General features: G+C 42.5%; 1 protein-coding gene and 1 long non-coding RNA gene across 2 annotated transcripts; both read right to left on the reverse strand.

Annotated features, from left to right (window-relative positions):
- Positions 1–2,593: 2,593 nt before the first annotated feature.
- On the reverse strand, positions 2,594–4,316 carry LOC121846623 (rho GTPase-activating protein 44-like). The gene is made up of 2 exons (XM_042322759.1): positions 4,222–4,316; positions 2,594–4,026 (listed from the first exon to the last, which is right to left on the reverse strand). Exon 2 carries the CDS (start codon positions 4,022–4,024, stop codon positions 2,594–2,596), a length of 1,431 nt encoding a protein of 476 aa, XP_042178693.1. The 5' UTR covers positions 4,025–4,026; positions 4,222–4,316.
- A 10,274-nt stretch (positions 4,317–14,590) lies between these two features.
- LOC121846683 lies at positions 14,591–16,774 on the reverse strand. Its single transcript, XR_006083625.1, has 4 exons — positions 16,667–16,774; positions 15,982–16,080; positions 15,796–15,885; positions 14,591–15,577 (listed from the first exon to the last, which is right to left on the reverse strand). It is a non-coding gene; the product is annotated as an uncharacterized LOC121846683 (long non-coding RNA).
- Positions 16,775–24,970: the final 8,196 nt, after the last annotated feature.

A 24,970-nucleotide genomic window follows, 5' to 3' on the forward strand; every position in this document is an offset into this window, starting at 1 on the left:
TGGCTGCACAGCTTCTCTATCTTTGATGTAGTCTAAACAGAAACTGAAAGACAGAGACAAACAGATACACTTTTATAAACTATACTGATGTCAGATATTAGTGGCTAATGTTCACATTCTGTGGAGGTCAACTGCTCCAAGATCTCTGTGTGTGTGTACGTGGTTTGGTTTGAAGCTTCTCTAACCAGCTCTGTGTTGTTGTCCTCTGGAAACACCTCTGGTTTTCAGCGCTGTGATAGAAGATTAGCGCAGAAGCTGTGGCAGACAGATTCTGCTAGTGAGCGTAAACTGAGAGCACACAGCTGATTAACCCCTTCACTGCCGGCCAGAGAAATTGAAATGTATGCAAATGTTTCCCAGTTTATGCAAATACTTGCACCATGACGTGAAACCGTGAAAGAAAGAAGGCCATGTTTCAGTTATGGTGACGCACGATCACATGTAGCCGAACTAACCTAACCTTCTTTCTTGAACCAGTTCTAGAACAATTGATACAGCCATACTGCTCTGTTTAGTCATAGCTTCTCATGCATGTTTGTAGAGAGGAACTGGGTACGATGCATGACTAATCTTACAATGCAATGTGAGTCTTTGCACTGGCCCCAGATACATCTCTACAAAAATGTGGTAACACCTCTTAAACTTGATGGATATCTTTATAATGCTAGTAAGCTTTGGGCTTTGGTGGAGAGAATGCGTTTCAGATTGAACCTTAGACAACAATACATACGTTGCCAAAAAGTATTTATTATGATGAACCGTGAAAAACCCAAGGGATCATCATCTATTAATGTACTGTGTGAGAGCAGATATGACATTCATCTATTAATGTACTGTGTGAGAGCAGATATGACATTTTCTGTCATTTAAATAGTTGAGGCCGTGTGTTAGTTTAGATGGTGTTCAAGGTACAAAGTGTTCAACCTCCTTTCGTAACAGACCTTTAGTGCCCCCCTGTGGAATATAACGTGTCATTACATGGGGATCAACATTTGTTTGTGAGGGTTGCAAAAAAACATGGGTAATGTTAGAATAAAATCATGCTGAGGAAGCTTTATTCAAAAGACGAAGGATGAGACACAAAGTGTCGTACAGTGTCAGGCTTCAGATCAAAAGAAAAATGATACAGTCACTGCCTCGCAGTCCAACCAACGGTATTTTAAAAGAAGCACAGTTTGAAGGCTAAGCAAATGTCATTCACATTTCAGAAAATGTAAGGCAACACTACATCTATTCCAGATAAAGGGGTCATTTTAAAAGGAAAAATGTATATAAGCGTTGTGTTATGTGGCACTATCAGGTCTTTCTTGCAAAAGTGGGTTCTTTTGGCAAGAGAGACCTGGTTACCGTGTAACCCAGCAGTTATATTAAATCTGCAGCTGTCTGCTTCCCTTACATGTGCAAGTTGAGACAGGGCCTCTTGACTCAAGCGAAGAAACATTTGGCCAAATATTACGACAAACAAGCCTATTGGTCAGAAAATGTTGTTCAGCATTCTCGCAATTCATAACCACTGTGTTTAGATAGATCCTCATTTCCAATTCTGTAGTACAAATAGTTCCACCTTAGAATTTGTCAGTGTTGCTATACATTGAAAACGTGAAGAATTATGACACTAAATTGTGAGTCAGATGTGCCACCTTCGGATTAAAACAAATTTGAATCGGAACTTCACTTATATTAGTCCGCTCAGCACTTACCTCTTCTCTTTGGTCAACAAATCAACAAATCCAATGAAGAAATAAACATTCTACTAAAAGGGTATACTTCATAGCTCACAAGAAACCAACAACACACACCACACATCATTTTCAACTGCAATAAAACTTTATAGAAACAGAATTCTTTGGAACATGGTGATGATAAATTAACATTTGCCTAACTAGAATAACAAGTGGATTAATATTAATCTCCAGTTTATACTGAGGGACATATTCTATCATCACACTAGCGTACTAGATACTCTGGATACTCCTAAGGGGTTGAAGCAGTCCATCTTCAGGAAGAGAACACTGTTTGAGAAGCTCCACACCCCAGGGATGAAAGTACTTTGAAAGCTTGTGGCTCCTGTTGGATCTCATAGGAAAAGTCTGTTCCAACAGTACTTCCGACAGTAGCTGCTGCTGCTCATGCAGAACAGCCTGGATCGGTGGGCGCTGGATCATTTCTGTCACCTGCCCTTTGTGGTTTGGGGTTGAAAGGGCAGTGGAGGTACTAGGATGGCAGGCAGAGCAGACACTGGGATGATGCTGGCTGATCCTCTCTGGTCCATGGGAGGCCATGAGGTCTCAATAACGCTCCCGATTGGTCTAAGGCACTGGTCCCATAGGGCGGCTCACAATTGGCCCAGTGTCGTCCGGGTTAGGGTTTTGCTGGGGTAGGTCGTCATTGTAAATAAGAATTTGTTCTTAACTAACTTGCACAATTTAAATAAAGGTAAAAAAAAATAAATGAAAATGTGTGTGTGTGTGTGTGTGCGACCCCTTACAACTGGCTTTGCTCCATCTCTTCAGAAAGAGACTCTTCATCCATCTCCAAGATCGAGGGCAGTGATGGAGAGACACACACTGGGAAGAAAGGCCCAGACTTAAAGTTAACGTCCCAGTGAATGGGCTTCACTCTCTTCCTGCGCCCCGTTGGCTATTCTCCCATTCCCGCTCGGCCTTGGCACGGGAGGCGGGCATGTGCCCTGCTTGATAGGAGGCTGTTCTGCCAGTGGGACCAAGGGGGTCAAGAGGATTTCAAAGGGGCACTTCTCGCCCGCCTGCATGGCTCTCCTACTGGTCAGTAAAGGGGAGTGGTTGGTGCGACCTGTGTGGCTGGGTGTAGGTCTGGGCAGGGGGTGACAGCCATCATCTCCGCCTACGTTACCTGGGTGGCAGACTAAAGGTGGACCACAGAGGAACATCCTCTCAGTGCTACTGAAGGACAGGGGCTCAGAGGGTAATATGATTTGTTTGTCACCCAGTTGTTCTGGTAGCTGCTGGTCCAGCATAGCAGACCGGATCTGTAAGAGCTGGATCCTCTTCGACACACGCCGTGATCTGGCGTTGGAAGGCCGGGCTGGCACTGGGGAGGCAGGTGGGGCAGGCACTCGGCTGGAAGGAACCGGAGATGCAGATGGAGTAGGCACCAGAAGGTCAGGCACATGGCTGACCATTGGGCTGGGCACTGGGATGGCCATCTGGGCAGGTGAGGCTGACACTGTAATGGTTGGCAGCACAGGGAAAGAATTGGTGCTCTCCCTCCTACCCATGGAGTTTATAATATCTAAGGTCTGGTTAGGGAACCTCAGAGTGCTGCCATCAGTATGTCTTGTTATCCTAGCTATCCCGGTCTTGGGTCGAGCCAGGCTTCTGCTGGCCTGGACCTCCGGCTGGAGGACATCCACAGGAGAACATGGCGGCTGCAAGAGGCTGCCGTCGGACAGAGACCGTCTGGCCTGAGCAGGAGGAGAGCGGGGCCTTTGGTCCTGGATGTTAGACCTCTTGAGAGGATTGGCCTGGATCCTGACCTCAGACTGGCTGCATGGAGTCCCAGATAAAGGAGCTACTGCCTTGGCTGCAGTGGAGCATAAATTGGGCCTCCTAGGGATGCTTCCTGGTGTCTGTGGTCTGCTGGATTTAACCTCTGGCTCCTTCTTGTGGCTGGAGGTAAATGTGCTCCCTCCGGTTTTGGTTTTAACCGGACCCAGATGCTTGCTACCCATCTGTCCCTCCAGCTGCAGACGAGGCATGCGAGGCACCTTGAGGGTGTTTTTGTTCCTTTGGGCATTGAGAGAGGTCACAGTGAGCATTGGGAGGCTGATGGGTGAAGTGGCCATTGGAAGCCTTCCCATGTCAGCCCTCTCTTTAGTTACATCCATGTTGTGGAAGTGGGATCGGCTATTCTTTCTCCCTGGCGGCATTGGCTGTAGGACAATATCACTGGCACACCGGACACTGAGGATGTCTGTCAGGCTGTTCTCAGAACTGTTCTGACTGGTCTCTTGTGTCCTAGTCCTGGACTTCCCTCTGTCTTTCATGGCTGTGAGAGTCACAGTGGAGGAGCAAACAACATGTTTGAGAATAAGAATATAGAATAAATTATATATACTACAATAGAATTTGATCAAAGTTGTTATTTTAAGCTAGTGTTTTTCCACTTTCAAAAGGACATTCCAATTCCTGCCAAAATGTTCACAAATTCTTAAAAACGAAAGATTCACAGACTAAGGCCTACCTTCAATTTGGACTTCCAGATCATTTGCACACGTAGGATTTGACTATACAGTTTCAACAATATATTCTTGAAAACAGAAACAAGACCACAATACATAGTTTAATTAAATATTTTTTTTGTCACAAATCACAAAACATAAGTTTTTCTTACAGTTATTGATCAAATAAAGTTGTCATAAGATAAAAGTAGTGTATTTGAGATTATTTCATTAAATTATAGCTCCTACCTCAGATATGGAAGAGCATCAATGACCTGTCTATGGAATGTCTTATTTTAACAAAAGAATGCTTCATTATGACATCATGTACATTATGACATAGCAGTTCACATCATAAAAGTTTGTCAAATTCACTGGAATAGGAATGAAATGTCAAATTAAATACAATAGGCCTAATTCAACAATTGAATAAAAACAATACTTTGACAGTAATTATTCAGTTTATTGGCTTTTATTTTCATTACAGTAGTGGTTTTGAATTTATTAAAATGAGAGTAGGCCTAGTGAGTTTCGTAGAACTCGATCGCTCATTGAACATCTGTGTGGAATGTTCGCAGCTGACGCCACACAGACACCTTTGAAAAACATTCACGACTTTAGTTTCATTGTAAAGGTTTTCTTCCACCTTTAAGGAGTAGCGAGAAGGATCGGAGGACCAACGCGCAGCGTGCTAAGTGTCCATATCGTTTAATAAAATCAAACTGAACACAAAACCGAAACAGTACGAGTGAACAAACACAGACAGAAACAATAACCCACAAAACAACAGTGAAACCCAGGCTACCTAAGTATGATTCTGAATCAGAGACAACTAAGACACCTGCCTCTGATTGAGAACCATACTAGGCCGAACACAGAAAACCAACCTAGAAACACAAAACATAGAATTTTAGTCCTGACTAACTAAAACAAACAAATAACACAAGAACTAGGGTCAGAACGTGACACTCATATTGAATTTATGAGCATATATGCACGACAAATAAATTCCCAGTACTCAAATAAATCTGACAATCCCAATTATATATTTATGATAGCATCCTCTTAGAACGAGAATCACTGTGGTGTCAATGTTTTTGATTATGTCCAAGTAGGAACATAGCTACAGGTATTCTGACTTCTATACTATAATAGTAGTAGTTGTGTGTGTTTTCTTGTCGTGCATTCGTTTTGAGTCAACGCTAAACTCACAATATTTTGGTCCCATTCGGTATTAGCACCGTCAGCCAATGGGGGAAGTGACATACCTGATGCCTTTATTGATGTTGTCGACCAAACACATTTCAATTAATACAATTAATAGCCTGTTAATTTGTCGACAAAACAAGTTAATAAATTATATGTTGGCTTCACGTCTCCAACTCAACCAAAAATGAAAGTTAAAGAATGGAATGGCGGATCTGTGGAGATATGCACAATTGCTGTTGTCTAAGTAGAATCTCGAACGACATTAATCACTTGCACCATGTACTTTTAATGTATTCTCAACTTCAAACCAAGTAATTTGGTTTTGCTATTTTATGAAGCACAGTGTGGTTTAGTCGCCAGGGTTGTGGGTGCGATTCCCACGGGTGACCAGTGTGACCGTATGCTAATTGTCCAAAATGTAAATAACCATAAAAGTATTTGGTTTTAAATATACTTAAGTATCAAAAGTAAATGTAGTTGCTAAAATATACTTAAGTATTAAAAGTATGAATTTAAAATTCCTTAAATTAAGCAAATCAGATAGCTAGGGTCACACTCAGAAATCATTTAAAAACAAATAATTTGTGTTTAGTGATTAGTGAGTCCCCAGATCAGAGGCAGTAGGGATGACCAGGGATGTTCTCTTGGTAAGTGTGGGAATTTGACAATTTTCTGTCCTGCTAAGCATTCACAATGTAATGAGTACTTTTGGGTGTCAGGGAAAATGTATTGAGTAAAAAGTACATCATATTCTTTAGAAATGTTAAGTAAAAGTAAAATATGTCAAAAATATAAATAGTAAAGTACAGATACAGTACTTTAAAGTATTTTTACTTAAATACTTTATATCAAAATAAAGAAAGTTGCACACTCCATATATAAACTCCCAGTAATGTATTGGGTATTTACCAATGTTTTACCATCACTGTGCCTTCTTCAGGGTAATGTCATGAATACTTGAACCAGGTTATGTAGACAAACAGTGCAATTAGTGCCATAATGATTAAGTTAATTAGAATGAATTAGTGAACTTTTTGTTGTTGTTGAAACAATCGTTTATGACATATTAAATATATTAGGCTATTGTTATCATATAGAAACATCATTGAATATAGTACATCATAGTAGCGTCCACATACATTATTGTTTAATTCAATTTCAAATATTGAATTTTTTCGTATTTCATTTCATATTTATTACATGTAATCTTTTGGTTCAACCTTAATCTATAATGAGCATCATCAACAGGGGGAACATATTAGGTGTACACTAATAAGCTGTAGAAAGATTATATCTATTTATAAGACTTGTTCATAAAAGAAAGAATTGATCATAAGAAGGGCCTGAGATCAAAGTCAATATTCAGACCACTAGGGGTCACAGTTTTTAGAGATGATATCCAGTAAGCCTCCCTTTGGAGAAGTAGGATCTTGATGTTACCTCTTCTCCTTGGTAGAGCAAGATGCTCAATGCCTGTGTATTTGAGGGGGTTTGCATGGTTAGCTTCAACAAAGTAAGCTGCTACTGGATAGTCACCTGATTGAGCTGCTGTGTTCAGCTACGTTTGAATTGTCTTTTCGTTTGTCCTACGTAGGCTTCTCCACATGAACAGGTGATGAGATAGATTACTCCCGTGGTCTTGAATGAGATGATACCCCTAACAGGGATTTTTCCACCTATATGTGGGTGTCTGAAGAAGGATGTTTTATAACGCGATTGCACTGTGCGCATGAGCCTCATTTGTAGTTCACATTTGTAGTTCCCATTTGGGATACTTGTCAAGAGTGTCTGAGTGAGCTCAGGGGGCATGTCAGTTCTCACCAAGCTATCTCCAATATTGCGACCACACTTATAGACCATCAGCGGGAGTTCCTTGAAGGGGTGTGCAATTTCTTTGTCTGATTGCAGAATATGCCAGTCCTTTTTCAGGATTGCTTTCATTTTCTCCAAACCCTTGGTGTATTTAGTGCAAAAGATGGTTGTGTTGTTTTTCTACTTATGTTGAGTTTTAAGTAATTCCTCTCTTGGTTTTTGAGATATTTTCATCATTGCAGCATCAAGAGTTTTGTCCTTGTAGTCTCTCATTTTGAATTTATCTGTCTTTTTTTTTTTTAGCATTGCTGTCAAAATCTGTCTGGTGGCCACAGATTTGTTTAATCCTGCATAACTGACTGTATGGTTGACCATTCTTGAGGGGAAGGGGATACCTACTATTTACACATAGCAAGGTATTACAGTCTGTGGGCTTTGTGTATAAGTCTGTGTGTAATGTCATTCTCTTTGATGATCCATAAGTCCAGGTAGTTCATTTTTCTCTCATCAGTCTGCACAGTGAATTTGAGGAATTCAGAGCTCTTGCTTAGTAGAGTTTGGAGTTCATTTAGTTCCTGTTGACTTCCTTCCCAGAGCACAAAGACATCATCGATGTATCTCTTCCATAGGAGGACTTTGGAAACTTACCCTGAAGAAGGCACAGTGATAGACATTTGTGTGACAACTGAACCAAAAATCAGACATTGTTTTTCTGTTGGAATTTGGTTGTGCTTTCAGATGGTTGAAAGCATAGTGATAACACATTGGAAATTCAACCATCCTTTGGCTGTCCTTTTGAGTGGGTGAATATAGGTTGTAATCTCACTGATCAACGTCTCAACCAAATATGACCCAATTATCCACATTGAAATGATGTGGTGTGCCCAGTGGGTGGCTTGATTGCATTAGCCATGCCTTATTCTATTCTATTTTCTTCTATTCACACATCCAACCTGGCATTGGTCTCCACACTCTCATGCTCTTTAACATGTAGTAATATCATTGAATAAGATGAAATAAGACACTAATGCTCTTTAACATGTAGTAATATCATTGAATAAGATTAAATAAGACACATGCTTACAGCGCTGCACACAATTACTGTATGAACTCTGGAAACACCTCTGGTTGTCAGCTGTGATAGAAGATTAGCGCAGAAGCTGTGGCAGACAGATTCTGCTAGTGAGCGTAAACTGAGAGCACACAGCTGATTAACCCCTTCACTGCCGGCCAGAGAAATTGAAATGTATGCAAATGTTTCCCAGTTTATGCAAATATTTTCACCATGACGTGAAACCGTGAAAGAAAGAAGGCCATTTTTCAGTTATGGTGACGCACGATCACATGTAGCCGAACTAACCTAACCTTCCTGAAAGTATGATGGAATGTGTTCATATGTAACCCAACATCCTTCTATGATTTGCTCTTTATTTCTCGCTATTCTTTCTTGAACCAGTTCTAGAACAATTGATACAGCCATACTTCTCTGCTTAGTCATAGCTTCTCATGCATGTTTCTAGAGAGAAACTGGGTACGATGCATGACTGATCTTACAGTGTAATGTGAGTCTTTGCACTGCAATGTGAGTCTTTGCACTGGCCCTCATATAAATCTATACAAAAATGTGGTAACACCTCTTAAACTTGATGGACATCTGTCACGCCTTGGTCTTAGTATTTTGTGTTTTCTTGATTTATTTGGTCAGGCCAGGGTGTGACATGGGTTATTGTGGTATGTTTTTGTCTTGGGGTTTTGTGGGGTGTCTACGTAGTCTATGGCTGCCTGAGGCGGTTCTCAATCAGAGTCAGGTGATTATCGTTGTCTCTGATTGGGAACCATATTTAGGCAGCCATATTCTGCGAGTGTTTCATGGGTGATTGTTCCTGTCTCTGTGTTAGTTGTCACCAGACAGGCTGTATAGGTTTTCACATTCCGTTTGTTGTTTTGTTTTGTTCGTTTTCATCGTTATTAAAGATGTCTCGATTTAACCACGCTGCATTTTGGCCCGACTCTCCTTCGACGGAAGAAAGCCGTAACAGAATCATCCACCACACCCGGACCAAGCAGCGTGGTGACAGGCAGCGACAGCAGAAGCAGCGAAAGGAGGAATGGACATGGGAAGACGTTTTGGATGGCAAAGGTTGTTACACTTGGGAGGAGATACTGGCTGGAAGAGATCGCCTCCCATGGGAACAGGTGGAGGCACTTCGGAGAGCAGAGGCAGCCGGAGATAGGAGCCGACGATACGAGGGAACACGGTTGGCAAGGAAACCCGAAAGTCAGCCCCAAAAATGTCTTGGGGGGCTCAGGGAGTGCGGCAGAGTCAGGGTTCAGACCTGAGCCAACTCCCCCTGTTTATCGTGAGGAACAGCGATCAAAGGACTTCTGGACTTGGGAGGAGATATTGGACGAAAAGGACCCTGGCACAGCCTGGTGAATATCGACGCCCCAAAGAAGAACTGGAGGCGGCAGCGGAGAGGCGCTGGTATGAAGAGGCAGCACGGCGACGCGGATGGAAGCCCGAGAGTCAGCCCCAAAAATGTATTGGGGGCCAGGGAGTATGGCTACGCCAGGTAGGAGACCTGCGCTAACTTCCTGTGCTTACCGGGGGGCTAAAGAGACCGGGCAGGCACCGTGTTATGCTGTGGAGCGCACGGTGTCTCCAGTACCAGCTCTTCGTATTGGCCGGGCTAGAGTGGGCATCGAGCCAGGTAAGGTTGGGCAGGCTCGGTGCTCAAGAGCTCCAGTGCGCCTGCACGGTCCGGTCTATCCAGTGCCACGTCCACACACCAGTCCTCCGGTGGCAGCTCCCCTGCACCAGGCTTCCTGTGCATGTCCTCTACCCAGTGCCAGCACCACGCACCAGGCCTTCAGTGCGCCCCGCCTGTTCAGCGCAGCCAGAGCCTTCCTCCTCTCCAGCGCTGCCGGAGTCCCCCGCCTGTTTAGCGTTGTCGGAGCCTTTCTCCTCTACAGCGCTGCCGGAGCCTCCCGCCTGTTCAGCGCAACCAGAGCCTTCCTCCTCTACAGCGCTGCCAGAGTCTCCCGCCTGTTCAGCGCTGCCAGAGCCTTCCTCCTCTACAGCGCTGCTGGAGTCTCCTGCCTGTTCAGCGCAGCCAGAGCTGCCAGCCTGCATGGAGCAGCCAGAGCTGCCAGCCTGCATGGAGCAGCCAGAGCTGCCAGCCTGCATGGAGCAGCCTGAGCTGCCAGTCTGCATGGAGCAGCCTGAGCTGTCAGCTGGAGCAGAGCTGTCAGACTGCATGGAGCAGCCTGAGCTGTCAGACTGCATGGAGCAGCCTGAGCTGTCAGACTGCATGGAGCAGCCAGAGCTGCCAGTCTGCATGGAGCAGCCAGAGCTGCCAGTCTGCATGGAGCAGCCAGAGCTGCCAGGTTGCATGGAGCAGCCAGAGCTGCCAGTCTGCATGGAGCAGCCAGAGCTGCCAGTCTGCATGGAGCAGCCAGAGCTGCCAGTCTGCAGAGCAGCCAGAGCTGTCAGTCTGCATAGAGCAGCCAGAGCTGTCAGTCTGCATGGAGCAGCCAGAGCTGCCAGTCTGCATGGAGCAGCCAGAGCTGCCAGTCTGCATGGAGCAGCCAGAGCATGCCAGTCAGCCATGGAGCTGCCAGTCTGCATAGAGCAGCCAGAGCTGTCAGTCTGCATGGAGCAGCCAGAGCTGCCAGTCTGCATGGAGCAGCCAGAGCTGCCAGTCTGCATGGAGCAGCCAGAGCTGCCAGTCTGCCAGAGCAGCCAGAGCAGCTCCAGATCTGCCAGTCAGCCAGACTCTTCCAGATCTGCCAGTCAGCCAGACTCTTCCAGATCTGCCAGTAAGCCAGACTCTTCCAGATCTGCCAGTCAGCCAGACTCTTCCAGATCTGCCAGTCAGCCAGACTCTTCCAGATCTGCCAGTCAACCAGACTCTTCCAGATCTGCCAGTCCTCTCAGTGCTGGGCTTCCCTCAGACTCTTCCAGATCTGCCAGTCAACCAGACTCTTCCAGATCTGCCAGCCAGCCAGATCTGCCAGTGCAGCCAGACTCCTCCAGATCTGAGCAACCAGACTCTTCCAGATGCTGAGCAGCCAGAATCTCAGCAAACTACCTGCCTGAGCTTCCTCTCAGTGCTGAGCTTCCCCTCAGTGCTGGGCTTCCCTCAGTGCTGGGCTTCCCCTCAGTGCTGGGCTTCCCCTCAGTGCTGAGCTTCCCCTCAGTCCCGAGCTGCCCCTCAGTCCCGAGCTGCCCCTCAGTCCAGTGGGGTTCTGGGTGAGGACTACTAGGCCATGGTCGGCGGTGAGGGTGGACTATCCCAGGACGCGAGGGGGAGGAACTAAGACATTAATGGAGTGGGGTCCACGTCCCGAGCCGGAGCCGCCACCATGGACAGACGCCCACCCGGACCCTCCCTATGGTTTTGAGGTGCGTCCGGGAGTCCGCACCTTAGGGGGGGGGGTGTTCTGTCAGGCCTTGGTCTTAGTATTTTTTGTTTTCTTGATTTATTTGGTCAGGCCAGGGTGTGACATGGGTTATTGTGTTATGTTTTTGTCTTGGGGTTTTGTGGGGTGTCTACGTAGTCTATGGCTGCCTGAGGCGGTTCTCAATCAGAGTCAGGTGATTATCGTTGTCTCTGATTGGGAACCATATTTAGGCAGCCATATTCTGTGAGTGTTTCGTGGGTGATTGTTCCTGTCTCTGTGTTAGTTGTCACCAGACAGGCTGTATTAGGTTTTCACGTTCCATTTCTTGTTTTTGTATTGATCGTGTTTTGTCTTTATTAAACATGTATCGAACTAACCACGCTGCATTTTGGTCCGACTCTCCTTCGACGGAAGAAAGCCGTAACAACATCTTTATAATGCTAGTAAGCTTTGGGCTTTGGTGGAGAGAATGCGTTTCGGAATGAACCTTAGACAACAATGCATCAGTTGCCAAAAAGTTTTTATTATGATGGACTGTGAAAAACCAAAGGGATCATCATGTATTAATGTACTGTGTGAGAGCAGATATGACATTTTCTGTCATTTAAATAGTTGAGGCTGTGTGTAAGTATAGATGGTGTTCAAGGTACAAAGTGTTCAACCTCCTTTCATTACAGATCTTTAGTGCCCCCCTGTGGAATATCACGTGTCGTTACATGGGGATCAACATTTGTTTTTGAGGGTTGAAAAAAAAAACATGGATAATGTTAGAATAAAATCATGCTGAGGAAGCTTTATTCAAAAGACAGAGGATGAGACACGACGTGTCGTACAGTGTCAGGCTTCAGATCAAAAGAAAAACGATACAGTCACTGCCTCGCAGTCCAACCAACGGTATTTTAAACTAAGCACAGTTTGAAGGCTAAGGAACTTTTTTGATTCTATTTTATTTCACCTGTTTTTAACCAGGTAGGCTTGTTGAGAACAAGTTCTGATTTGCAACTGCGACCTGGCCAAGATAAAGCAAAGCAGTTCGACACATACAACAACAGAGTTACACATGGAATAAACAGTCATACAATCAATAATCCAGTAGAAAAATCTTTATACAGCATGTGCAAATGAGGTAGTATAAGAGAGGTATAGCAATAAACAGGCCATGGTGGCAAAGTAATTACAATATATCAATTAAACACTGGAATAGTAGGATGTGCACAAGATGAATGTGCAAGTTGAGATACTGGGGTGCAAAATAAATAAATACAGTATGGGAACGAGGAAGATTGGCTGGGCTATTTACAGATGAGCTATGTACAGGTGCAGTGATATGTGAGCTGCTCTGACAGCTGGTGCTGTGAGGGAGGTAAGAGACTCCAGCTTCAGAGATTTTTGCAGTTCGTTCCAGTCATTGGCAGCAGAGAACTGGGAGGAGAGGTGGCCAAAGGAAGAATTGGCTTTGGGGGTGACCATGGACTTGTATGGTTTGCACTGAAATTTACCTGCTGGAGTGCGTGCTACGGGTGGGTGCTGCTATGGTGACCAGTGAGCTGAGATAAGGCGGGGCTTTACCTAGCAGAGACTTGTAGATGACCTGGAGCCAGTGGGTTTGGTGACGAGAATGAAGCGAGGGCCAGCCAACGAGAGCATACAGGTCGCAGTGGTGGGTAGTATATGGGGCTTTGGTGACAAAATCGATGGCACTGTGATAGTCTGCATCCAATGAAGCTCATCTGGAGGTAAACACCGTGTCCAACAAAGGGCCAGAGGTATACAGAATGGTGTCGCCTGCGTAGAGGTGGATCAAGGAATAACCAGCAGCGAGAGCGACATCATTGATGTTTACAGAAAAGAGACTCGGCCCAAGAATTGAACCCTGTGGCACCCCCATAGAGACTGCCAGAGGTCCGGACAACAGGCCCTCCGATTTGACATACTGAACTCTATTGGAGAAGTAGTCGGTGAACCAAGCAAGGCAATCATTTGAGAAACCAAGGCTGTTGAGTGTGCCAGTAAGTATGTTGTGGTTGACAGAGTCGAAAGCCTTAGCCAGGTCAATGAATACAGCTGTACAGTAATGTCTCTTATCGGTGGCGTAAATGATATCGTTTAGAACCTTGAGCGTGGCTGAGGTGCACCCATGACCAGCTCTGAAACCAGATTGCATAGTGGGGAAGGTACGGTGAGATTTGAAATGGTCGGTAATCTGTTTGTTAACTTGGCTTTCAAAGACCTTAGAAAGGCAGGGTAGAATAGACATAGGTCGGTAGCAGTTTGGGTCTATAGTGTGTCCCCCTTTGAAGAGGGGGATGACGAAACGAAAGAGAGGTTGAACAGGTTAGTAATAGGGGTATGTTATTCACATTTCACAAATGTAAGGTAACACTACATCTATTCCAGATACAGGTGTCATTTTTATTTGTATAAAAGTAAAAGTATATAAGCATTGTGTTATGTGGCACAATCCAGGTCTTTCTTGCAAAAGTGGGTTCTTTTGGCAAGAGAGACCTGGTTACCGTGTAACCCAGCAGTTATATTAAATCTGCAGCTGTCTGCTTCCCTTACATGTGCAAGTTGAGACAGGGCCTCTTGACTGAAGCGAAGAAACATTTGGCCAAATATTACGACAAACAAGCCTATTGGTCAGAAAATGTTGTTCAGCATTCTCACAATTCATAACCACTGTGTTTAGATAGATCCTCATTTCCAATGCTGTAGTACAAACAGTTCCACCTTAGAATTTGTCAGTGTTGCTATACATTGAAAATGTGAAGAATTATGGCACGAAGGTATGAGTCAGATGTGCCTCCTTCGGATTAATACAAATTTGAATCGGACCTTCACTTAAATTTGTCCGGTCAGCATTTACCTCTTCTCCTTGGTCACAAATCAACAAGTCCAATGAAGAAATAAACATTCTACTAAAAGGGTATACTTCATAGCTCACAAGAAACCAACACACACCACAGATCATTTTCAACAGCAATAAAACTTTATAGAAACAGAATTCTTTGGAACATGCTGATGATAAATTAACATTTGCCAAACTAGAATAACAAGTGGATTAATATTAATCTCTAGTTGATAATGAGGGACATATTCTATCATCACACCAGCGTACTAGATACTCTGGATACTCCCAAGGGGTTTAAGCAGTCCATCTTCAGGAAGAGAACATTGTTCGAGAAGCTCCACACCCAGGGATGAAAGTACTTTGAAAGCTTGTGGCTCCTGTTGGATCTCATTGGAAAAGTCTGTTCCAACAGTACTTCCGACAGTAGCTGCTGCTGCTCATGCAGAACAGCCTGGATCGTTGGGCGCTGGATCACTTCTGTCACCTGCCCTTTGTGGTTTGGGGTTGAAAGGGCAGTGGAGGTACTAGGATGGCAGGCAGGGCAGACGCTGGGATGATGCTGGCTGATCCTCTCTGGTCCATGGTAGGCCATGAGGTCTCAATAACGCTCCCGATTGGTCTAAGGCACTGGTCCTGTAGGGTGGCACACAATTGGCCCAGTGCCGTCCGGGTTAGGGTTTTGCTGGGGTAGGTCGTCATTGTAAATAAGAATTTGTACTTAACTAACTTGCCTATTTAAATAAAGGTATATAAATGAAAATGAATGTGTGTGTGCGCGACCCCCTACAACTGGCTTTGCTCCATCTCTTCAGACAGAGACTCTTCGTCCATCTCCAAGATCGAGGGCAGTGATGGAGTGACACACACTGGGAAGAAAGGCCCAGACTTAAAGTTAACGTCCCAGTGAATTGGCTTCACTCTCTTCCTGCGCTCCCGTTGGCTATTCTCCCATTCCCGCTCAGCCTTGGCACGGGATGCGGGCATGTGCCACTGCTTGATAGGAGGCTTGTCTTCCAGTGGGACCAAGGGGGTCAAGAGGATTTCAAAGGGGCACTTCTCTCCTACTGGTCAGTAAAGGGGAGTGGTTGGTGCGACCTGTGTGGCTGTATTGCAGAAAAAAAAGTATCTTAGATAACTAGACAGATAAAAGTATTTGGACACTGGCATATTTTGATTAGTTATGGCTCTGTGCTCCTCTACTTTACATTTTGTTATAATACAATGAATATGGGATGAAAGTGCAGACTTGCCTATCTTTGATTTACAAAGCAGATTCACAAGAACTTACAGTATGTGCTGGTGTTGAATAACACTAACTTACATATACGCTGTCTGTTCTGATCAACGGCGGTGCATCATCCAACACATGGACTATCGACCCAGAGGTACTGGCAGCCTCGGTGTCTGACATCTAAGGATACAATAATATTAAATTAGTCATGTGCAAATTAGGCAATTGAATATGATTCAAAAATCCCCAGTATTCTCATTCTAACAACTGACAAACCTGAGCTTCGGGATTCATTATTTCCTTTTGAAATCTGGTTTACAAGTTGAATTACGTTTCTTTTAGAGTTTCCATGCGTCTTCTTAGCCTCTGCAGTGCCTTTGTAAAGGAAGACAAATATCAAAAAGAATGATTGAGACTTAAAAGAATGACAAGAATGCTTGGCACACAACAAAGGGGATGGGCTGGGGGACACCAATGACGGTCCCACAAACATATAAGCATAACATAAGCACATTATACAAGTTCCTGGATGCAACAAAAGCTGATCTGCTTTTATGGATGGACTAAACGAGAAACAGTATGAGTGATATGGCTAAAGCAAGGCATCTGAATTGGCACAGTTCCACGAAATTTTACACTTTCCATAATCCTTATTCCTGTTGTGGTGTTGCTCCCTCCAGTAACCAAGAGCACAACCGTTCCTTGATTTTAACTAGCGGCTTTATTATGTAGATTTAGTCAGAATTATCACCTTCCGTGAGAACTAAAGTAAATTAAAATACAGTTAAGCACACTCTTACAAACGTATCTTACGAGTGACTTATTAGCTTGGTATAACTCTGAAGTGCTTACATACATAAACAGTTTAGCCGGCGCTATAACAGTATCAGATTAAACACATGAATAAAGGAAAAATAACTAATTGGCTGCTTATTACAGAAGGGAGGAAATCAAACTTCACCCTTATTATTCCTGGCATGAATTCACACTTCATCCTTAATTATTATAATGTTACCATCCTAACATACACACTTCAACCTTTACGAATTTCACCCACCCGATGACATGAAAATTTTGCTAACACAGCGCGGGATTGCCTTCGCTCCAAAAGTGTGTTGCTACAATAAGGATCCCCGTTACAACAGTTATTAGCTACGTAGTTCCGCTTGTCTTATCATTTCCCACGCACAGCGAACACGTAAACAATTCAAACAAAAAACAACGACATAGACTTACAGTTTAACTGTTAGTTACATGTGGTGTTTCACTCTTTTACATGCAAAGCTAAAATAACTAGCAACTTATTTATCTTTGGGTAAGAAAGGGCTATAAAAAAACTACCAAAACTTTAAAATATATATTTAATGAGGGGATTTATTTAAATATTTCGGCACACATGCATGCTTATGACTTGACAAAACAGATGAAAAGGAACTGGATTTTCTAGCTAGCTTGTATACCAATTCAAGTTACACTGGCAATATTATTTTCCAATGCATTATAACATTGGTTTAACCACAATCATGTATTCTGAATCAAAGATATGTTTACCAATTATGCTAAACCGCTAGCTAGCACGCTAACCACTAGCTAGCACGCTAATCATTAGCAAGCAGTATAAATAAGTATAAGGTAAAAACATGCAAAGTAACAATTGCACAGTAATGAATTGTTTGGATAAGCCTACCAATTTCAATCTCATGACAGTAAATCTGACACAATGCGGCTTTCGGACATTGTCAATACATGTTGGATTCCACCGAAGGATATACATGAGCAAACATTAGTTACAAATAAAGACAATGGGAACATGCGTTGCTTGCCAATACACCACATACAATTATAGTTAAAATATTGGTAAACAGTTTAGTTAATAGCTTACCTTCTTGCATGAATGCAAACGTCTGCAACCATCCTCATCTTCCTTAAAAAAACGGCTTGCCAGGTCAATTTCAAATTCTAGTAAATCCAGTGAAAATTGTTTTCAAAGACTGAAAACTATCACAATTTCAGCAGATTACAGGGAAATTAATGGATTTTTTTTTGATAACGGTGCAATATAGAAGTAGTATAAAAACTTGCACCCAGCGACCAAAACTTTTCACCTGCAGCAAAGTTTTAAAAATGCCTCAATAAAAGACACAATTGCTTACATGGCAACCCTGGGGAGAGATTTGTCACTGCAGCAAGGTGCAGGGGGAACTGTGTTGACCTGTGACATTTTTGGTAGTTTGGTACTTTTGTGCACTCTGCAGTGGGTGAGGGGCAGGTCCTCGAGTGGAAATTATAGAGAGTAGACAATGATTCCATCAGCCCAGATTTCTGGATATGTGTGCAATATTATTACTGTCACCTACATTTCCTGAGACAATTTGGGTCCCCCATCACCTGCACCACTTGTTCAGTTTGCCTCTGCTTTACATCAGAAAGAGACTGCTATGGGACATGGCACAGGCAGCAAAATATTGTGTAGAGGACTTCCAAAGAGTCTGTTTTTTGAAAATATTTATTTTCTAATATTTTTAAAAACATTTTTACATATTTTTTTGTGTGTTAGATTTGCTTTTTGATATGTTGTATACAGTTATTTGCACTGTTGTATATAGTTTTGGTCATTTCACCAATTTGGCCACTTGGGTACATTTGGGCAACTTGTGTGGGACACCTGAGTGACTTCATGCTAAATGTCATGTAGCTCACCCATTCCTGAAGTTTTCAGTCTGAAACTTTGCACACCTACAGTTGCCCTCTTGTGTTATCCATCAAAATTATCTCCAGCATCCTATCTGACGTACATGTGAAAGATGATGCTACAACAATAAAAAACAGAAAACGTATGCTCTTTCTTTCTCTTTTCTTCCACCAGATCTACTGTGTTATATTCTCCTAAATTCAATTAACATTTCCACAAACTTCAGAATGTTTCCATTCAAATGATACCAAGAATATGCATATCCTTGCCTCTGGGGCTGAGCAACAGGTTAGATTAGTTAGATTAGGGTATGTCTTCAGGCGGAAATTGAGAACAAGGGATGCAGCCATAAGAGGTTAATTACGTACTTACACCCCGTAGTTAAACTTCCCTTGGCTGCAGGAATAAGAAATAAGTCTCTTCTGGAGTAACTGTTATGGACAGGGGAGTAAAATGAGTATTCTTTAACCTTTTGGTTGTGAAATCTCCATAACTCTACGAGTCCAAAGTGTTCCATTTCTGCTTTTAACATTTTAGCTGCCTGTGTGAGGTTGATACTATTAGAGGAAGATCTATCACTGGAATGGTCCAGTACCAAGTTAAAATCCCCTGCTATTATTATCTCTGATGATGGGCACATTAACTTCAAAAAAGATGTCTTGGTAAAATGTAGGATCATCATGGTTAGGACCATACACAATCACAATGGTAATGGGCTCAGTGTTACCAAGATGTATATCAGATCATTCTGCCCTGCTGGCTTCAGTACCCGTCAGTAGAGCACAGCCACCCTCAAGAAGATGGAGGTTTGGTACATACTTACTAAATAATCCCACATTTGTAACATTTCTGAACACTCATATAGACATATTTTTTAGCACCAATAACAACCCTCCCTAATTTTATGAGAAGCTCTCCTTGCATATCTGAGGGGGCAAATCATATCCATTAGTTCAGATGCTCGTAAGATGTATAAGGCTCAAGTAGATTCGTTAGGAGAATGAAATTACAGATCTGGAAAATGAACATAGTGTAACATTTGATGACTCAACTCTACAAAAATTTGACTCAAAGCGATTGGAATATAACACCCTGACGACCCATAAAGTGGAAAATGCTCGCAGGAGAACAAAACAAAACCACTACGAACATGGAGATAAAGCAGGAAAGTTGCTTCCTTGCCAGATAAGACGAGAGGATGCTCGTAGAGTTATTAGCTCTATTAAGCTACCCAATAACACAGTTGTTCACAGTCCTGAGGAAATTAATCTAGTCTTCAGGGAGTTTTATGAAACATTGTACAAGTCTGAAGGGGATGCCCCTGCCACAATGCATGAGTTTTTGAACAAACCCAATTTACAAACTTTAACTGATGAGGATAGAGAGCACTTGGAGAAAGAGATTACATCAGAGGAAATTAGGGAATCCATTTTCAACACTGCTGGGGGAAAATCACCAGGGTTAGACGGATTCCCTATTGAATTCTATCGATCCTTTTTACCCAAACTAATTGAGCTTCTTTGCAGTATGTTAAATTATGCCATAGAGACAGAAAAGCTCCCAGACACACTTGAACAGTCACTGATCACAGTTTTGTTAAAACCTGGGAAATATCCTATGCTTTGTGGGTCGAATAGACCAATATCTCTATTGAACACTTCATATAAGATTCTTGCGAAACTCATTGCTCTTAGACTGGATAAGGTTCTACCGGACTTTGTTGATATGGACCAAACAGGATTTGTAAGAAACCGCTCATCTCCTGATAATATCAGAAGATGATTTAATATTATGCATTATGTAGAGAATGACCAAGAATCTGTAGTGGCGGCTTCATTAGATGCGGAACAAGCTTTTGACCGCATAGAATGAAACTACCTGTTAGAGGTTTTACATAGGATGAATATTGGACCTTAGTATGTAGGTCTGGTTCGATTACTGTACAAATGTCCGGTAGCTCAGATCCTGACTAATGGAAACATTTCCTCACAGTTCTCCCTATCACGTGGCATAAGACAGGGTTGTCCCGCTAGTCTGCTCCTATTTTCTTTGGCTATAGAGCCACTGGCAGAAGCTTTTAGATCTCATCCATCCATAATGTTTGTATAGGTGGGCGTGAACATCAGGTCTCGCTATATACCGATGACATTTTGCTTTAGCTCACTAAACAAGAAATTTCCCTCCGAACATTAGTTGACATCCTGAAAGAATATGGGACCTTTTCAGGATATAAAAAAAATCGCAGAATATAATTATGCCTTTTAACAGGGCAGATATGCAGAACCCAATCTTACACCAAACATTTTCTTGGAAACCACAGAAAATGACATATCTTGGATTGCAAATTTCTTCTGAAATTATTAAGACATATCAACTGAACTATACTCCACTTCTCAAAAAGGTTGGGGAAGAATTGGATAGATGGCGGGATATACCAATTTCTCTTATTGTGCGGGTCAATTGTGTAAAGATGAATATATTACCAAAATTCTTGTACCTTTTTCAAACCTTGCCTTTTCCTTTTCCCAAAGTATTTTTCTAACAACTTAATAGGAAGATTTCTTCATTTCTGTGGAAAGGGAAAACCTCCAGAGTGAAACTCACAACTTTATGCAAACCATACTCAGAAGGAGGACTCACTCTACCTGACTTCCAGTTGTATTACTGGGCATCTCAGTTAAACTGTGTGGATATGGCAAGATACAACAACAAGTTTACCTTCTTGGAGATAGATAGAGGAGGAGTGTCTGACCCCTGCTACATTGGCATCTATTCCTTATATTAGCCCACCTAAAGCTTTGCTAGGTCTCATAAACAACCCTTTCATTAAAAACACTTTACATCTATGGATTGAAGTCTGGAAACAAACAAAAGAGCTTAGATCTATATATGAACAAACACCTTTCTATAATAACCACATCTTACCCAAAGCCCTGAGAGATGGTATTACATTTTCTTGGTTCAACAAAGGAATGAAAACATTTGGTAATCTGTATAGAGAAGGTGAACAACTATCCTTTCAACAACTGGCATCTCATTTTAAATGACCTCAAACTCTTTTCTTCAAGTACCTACAGGTTAGGCATCATATTGCCACTCAGCAGGGAGGTAGGATTCAGCCCATGAGTAAACCTAAAACTGATAAACTGTGGCTGGAGAGGAAAGGGGTAAAAGGTTTCATTTCCTACATGTACTCAAGGCTTCAAGCTCTGTTGGGGAATGATGAAGCTCTGAATGCTTGCTTGAAGTGGCATGATGACCTTGGTCTCATATTTGAGGATTAGAAATGGGGAAAGTTATTTTTAGATGCTCAGCGTCTTTCATTTAACACAAGGCACAAGTTGATGCAATTCAATATTTTACATAGGGTCTACTTTACACCAGAGAGACTGTACAAGATCACTTCTAAATATTTAACATTTTGCCCAAGGTGTAAAACGGGAGTGTGCACAGTTATGTATATGTTTTTGTCCTGCCCTGAACTAAGCAATTATTGGAAAGACATTATTCATATCTTATCACAGGTCACTAATATGATGGTACCACTAGATCCTTCCCTTATTCTTCTTGGAGATGATTCTGTTCTACCAGATTCATTCGATTCATTCAATTGGCAGTCATTGCAGCCAATAAATGCACAACTATTATATGGAAGAGTGACACTCCGCCAAGCAAGCAGATGTGGCTAAAAGAACTGTCATATTCTGATGATTGTTAAATTGTAAAAAAAAAAGAAAAAAAGAAATGCCAAAAAATATATTGTAAAAAAAAAAGTATGACAATTGAGTACTTTTTCCACCACTGATAATTTACATTTTAGTCATTTAGCATACTGGTCATCCGTGTGAAACGCACCCAAATCCCTGGAGACTAAACCACACTGTGCTTCATCAAATATTATAACCAAATTACCTGGTTTGAAGTTGAGATGACATGGTGCAAGCGATGAGTGCCGTTCGAGATTCTACATTGATTACAGCAATTGTGAATATCGCCACAGATCTCCACAAACTACAGTATGCATGCTATCTAGAACATGCACGCTTTATATGATTAACGTTACATACATACTGTATAATTGTAGTAACTTCAAAATGTGGCCATGGATCTGTTACTTATTTTAAGGTTTAATAAATACTGTTACATTAGATTGTAAGAGAGCCTTAACTTTAGGCTTTTTACTGTATTACAAAAGTAATATTGAATTGTGTTTAGTTGACAAAGCAACCAAATATCAACATTTGAAAGGATATATTTACTGCTTGGATAGTTCAATCTAAGACACTGGCTTAATTCCATTCTTTAACTTTCATTTTTGGTTGAGTTGGAGACGTGAATCCAACATATAATTTATTAACTTGTTTTGTCGACAAATTAACAGGCTATTTATTGTATTTCAAAAGTGAAATTGAAATGTTTTTGGTCGACAACAGCAATTTAGGCATCAGGCATGTCACTTCCCCTATTGGCTGATGGTGCTAATACCGAATGGGACCAAAATATTGTAGCTTTAGCTTTGACTCAAAACGAATGCACGACAAGAAAACACACACAACTGCTACTATTATAGTATAGAATTCAAAATACCTGTAGCTATGTTCCTACTTGCACATAATCAAAAACATTGACACCACAGTGATTCTCGTTCTAAGAGGATGCTCTAATAAATAAATAATTGCCATTGTCAGATTTATTTCAGTACTGGGAATTTATTTGTTGTGCATATATGCTGATAAGTTGAATATGAAACTAAAATCGTGAATGTTTTTCAAAGGTGTCTGTGTGGCGTCAGCTGCGAACGTTCCACACAGATGTTCAATGAGCGATCGAGTTCTACTAAACTCACTAGGCCTACATTTTCATACATTCAAAACCACTACTATAAAGAAAATAAAAGAAAATAAACTAAATATTTACTGTCAAAGTACTATTTTATTCAAATGTTGAATTAGGCCTATTTTATTTAATTTTGCATTTCATGCCTATTCAGGTGGTTTTGACAAACATTTCTGATGTGGACGGCTCCTATGTCATAATGTACATGATGTCATAATGAAGCATTCTTTTGTTAAAATAAGACATTACATAGACAGGTCATTGACACTCTTCCTGACCTAAGGTAGGACCTGTAATTTAATGAAATAATCTCAAATACACAACTTGTATCTTATGAGAACTTTATTTGATCAATAACTGTAAGAAAAACTGTTATGTTTTGTGATTTGTGACAAAATAAGTATTTCTTTAAACTAGGTATTGTGGTCTTGTGTTTCTGTTTTCAATCATATTTTGTTGAAACTGTGTAGTCAAATCCTACGTGAGCAAATTATCTGGAAGTCCAAATTGAAGGTAGGCCTTAGTCTGTGAATCTTTCATTTTTATGAATTTGTGAACATTTTGGGAGGAATTGGAATGTCCTTTGAAAGTGGAAAAACATTAGTTTATAAAAACAACTTTGATCAAATTCTATTGTAATATATGTAATTTATTCTAGATTCTTATTCTCAAACGTGTTGTTTGCTCCTCCACTGTGACTCTCACAGCCATGAAAGACAGAGGGAAGTCCAGGACTAGGACACAAGAGACCAGTCAGAACAGTTCTGAGAACAGCCTGACAGACATCCTCAGTGTCCGGTGTGCCAGTGATATTGCCCTACAGCCAATGCCACCAGGGAGAAAGAATAGCCGATCCCACTTCCACAACATGGATGTGACTAAAGAGAGGGCTGACATGGGAAGGCCTCCAATGGCCACTCCACCCATCAGGCTCCCAATGCTCACTGTGACCTCTCTCAATGTCCAAAAGAACAAAAACACCCTCAAGGTGCCTCCCATGCCTCGTCTGCTGCTGGAGGGACAGATGGGTAGCAAGCGTCTGGGTCCGGTTAAAACCAAAACCGGAGGGAGCACATTTACCTCCAGCCACAAGAAGGAGCCAGAGGTTAAATGCAGCAGACCACAGACATCAGGAAGCATCCCTATGAGGCCCAATTTATGCTACACTGCAGCCAAGGCAGTAGCTCCTTTATCTGGGACTACATGCAGCCAGTCTGAGGTCAGGATCCAGGTCAATCCTCTCAAGAGGTCTAACATCCAGGACCAAAGGCCCCGCTCTCCTCCTGCTCAGGCCAGACGGCCTCTATCCGACGGCAGCCTCTTGCAACCGCCATGTTCTCCTGTGGATGTCCTCCAGCCGGAGGTCCAGGTCAGCAGAAGCCTGGCTCGACCCAAGACCGGGATAGCTAGGATAACAAGACATTCTGATGGCAGCACTCTGAGGTTCCCTAACCAGACCTTAGATATTATAAACTCCATGGGTAGGAGGGAGAGCACCAATTCTTTCCCTGTGCTGCCAACCATTGCAGTGTCAGCCTCACCTGCCCAGATGGCCATCCCATTGCCCAGCCATGTGCCTGACCTTCTGGTGCCTACTTCATCTGCTTCTCCGGTTCCTTCCAGCCGATTGCCTGCCCCACCTGCCTCCCCAGTGCCAGCCCGGCCTGCCAACACCAGATCACGGCGTGTGTCGAAGAGGATCCAGCTCTTACAGATCCAGTCTGCTATGCTGGACCA

This window comes from Oncorhynchus tshawytscha, linkage group LG06 (genome assembly GCF_018296145.1).
Source record: "Oncorhynchus tshawytscha isolate Ot180627B linkage group LG06, Otsh_v2.0, whole genome shotgun sequence".
Lineage (NCBI taxonomy): Eukaryota > Metazoa > Chordata > Actinopteri > Salmoniformes > Salmonidae > Oncorhynchus > Oncorhynchus tshawytscha.

Coding starts and splice junctions, on each gene's coding strand:
- LOC121846623 (XM_042322759.1), bottom strand. CDS start 4,024: ATGAAAGACAGAGGGAAGTCCAGGACTAGGACACAAGAGACCAGTCAG.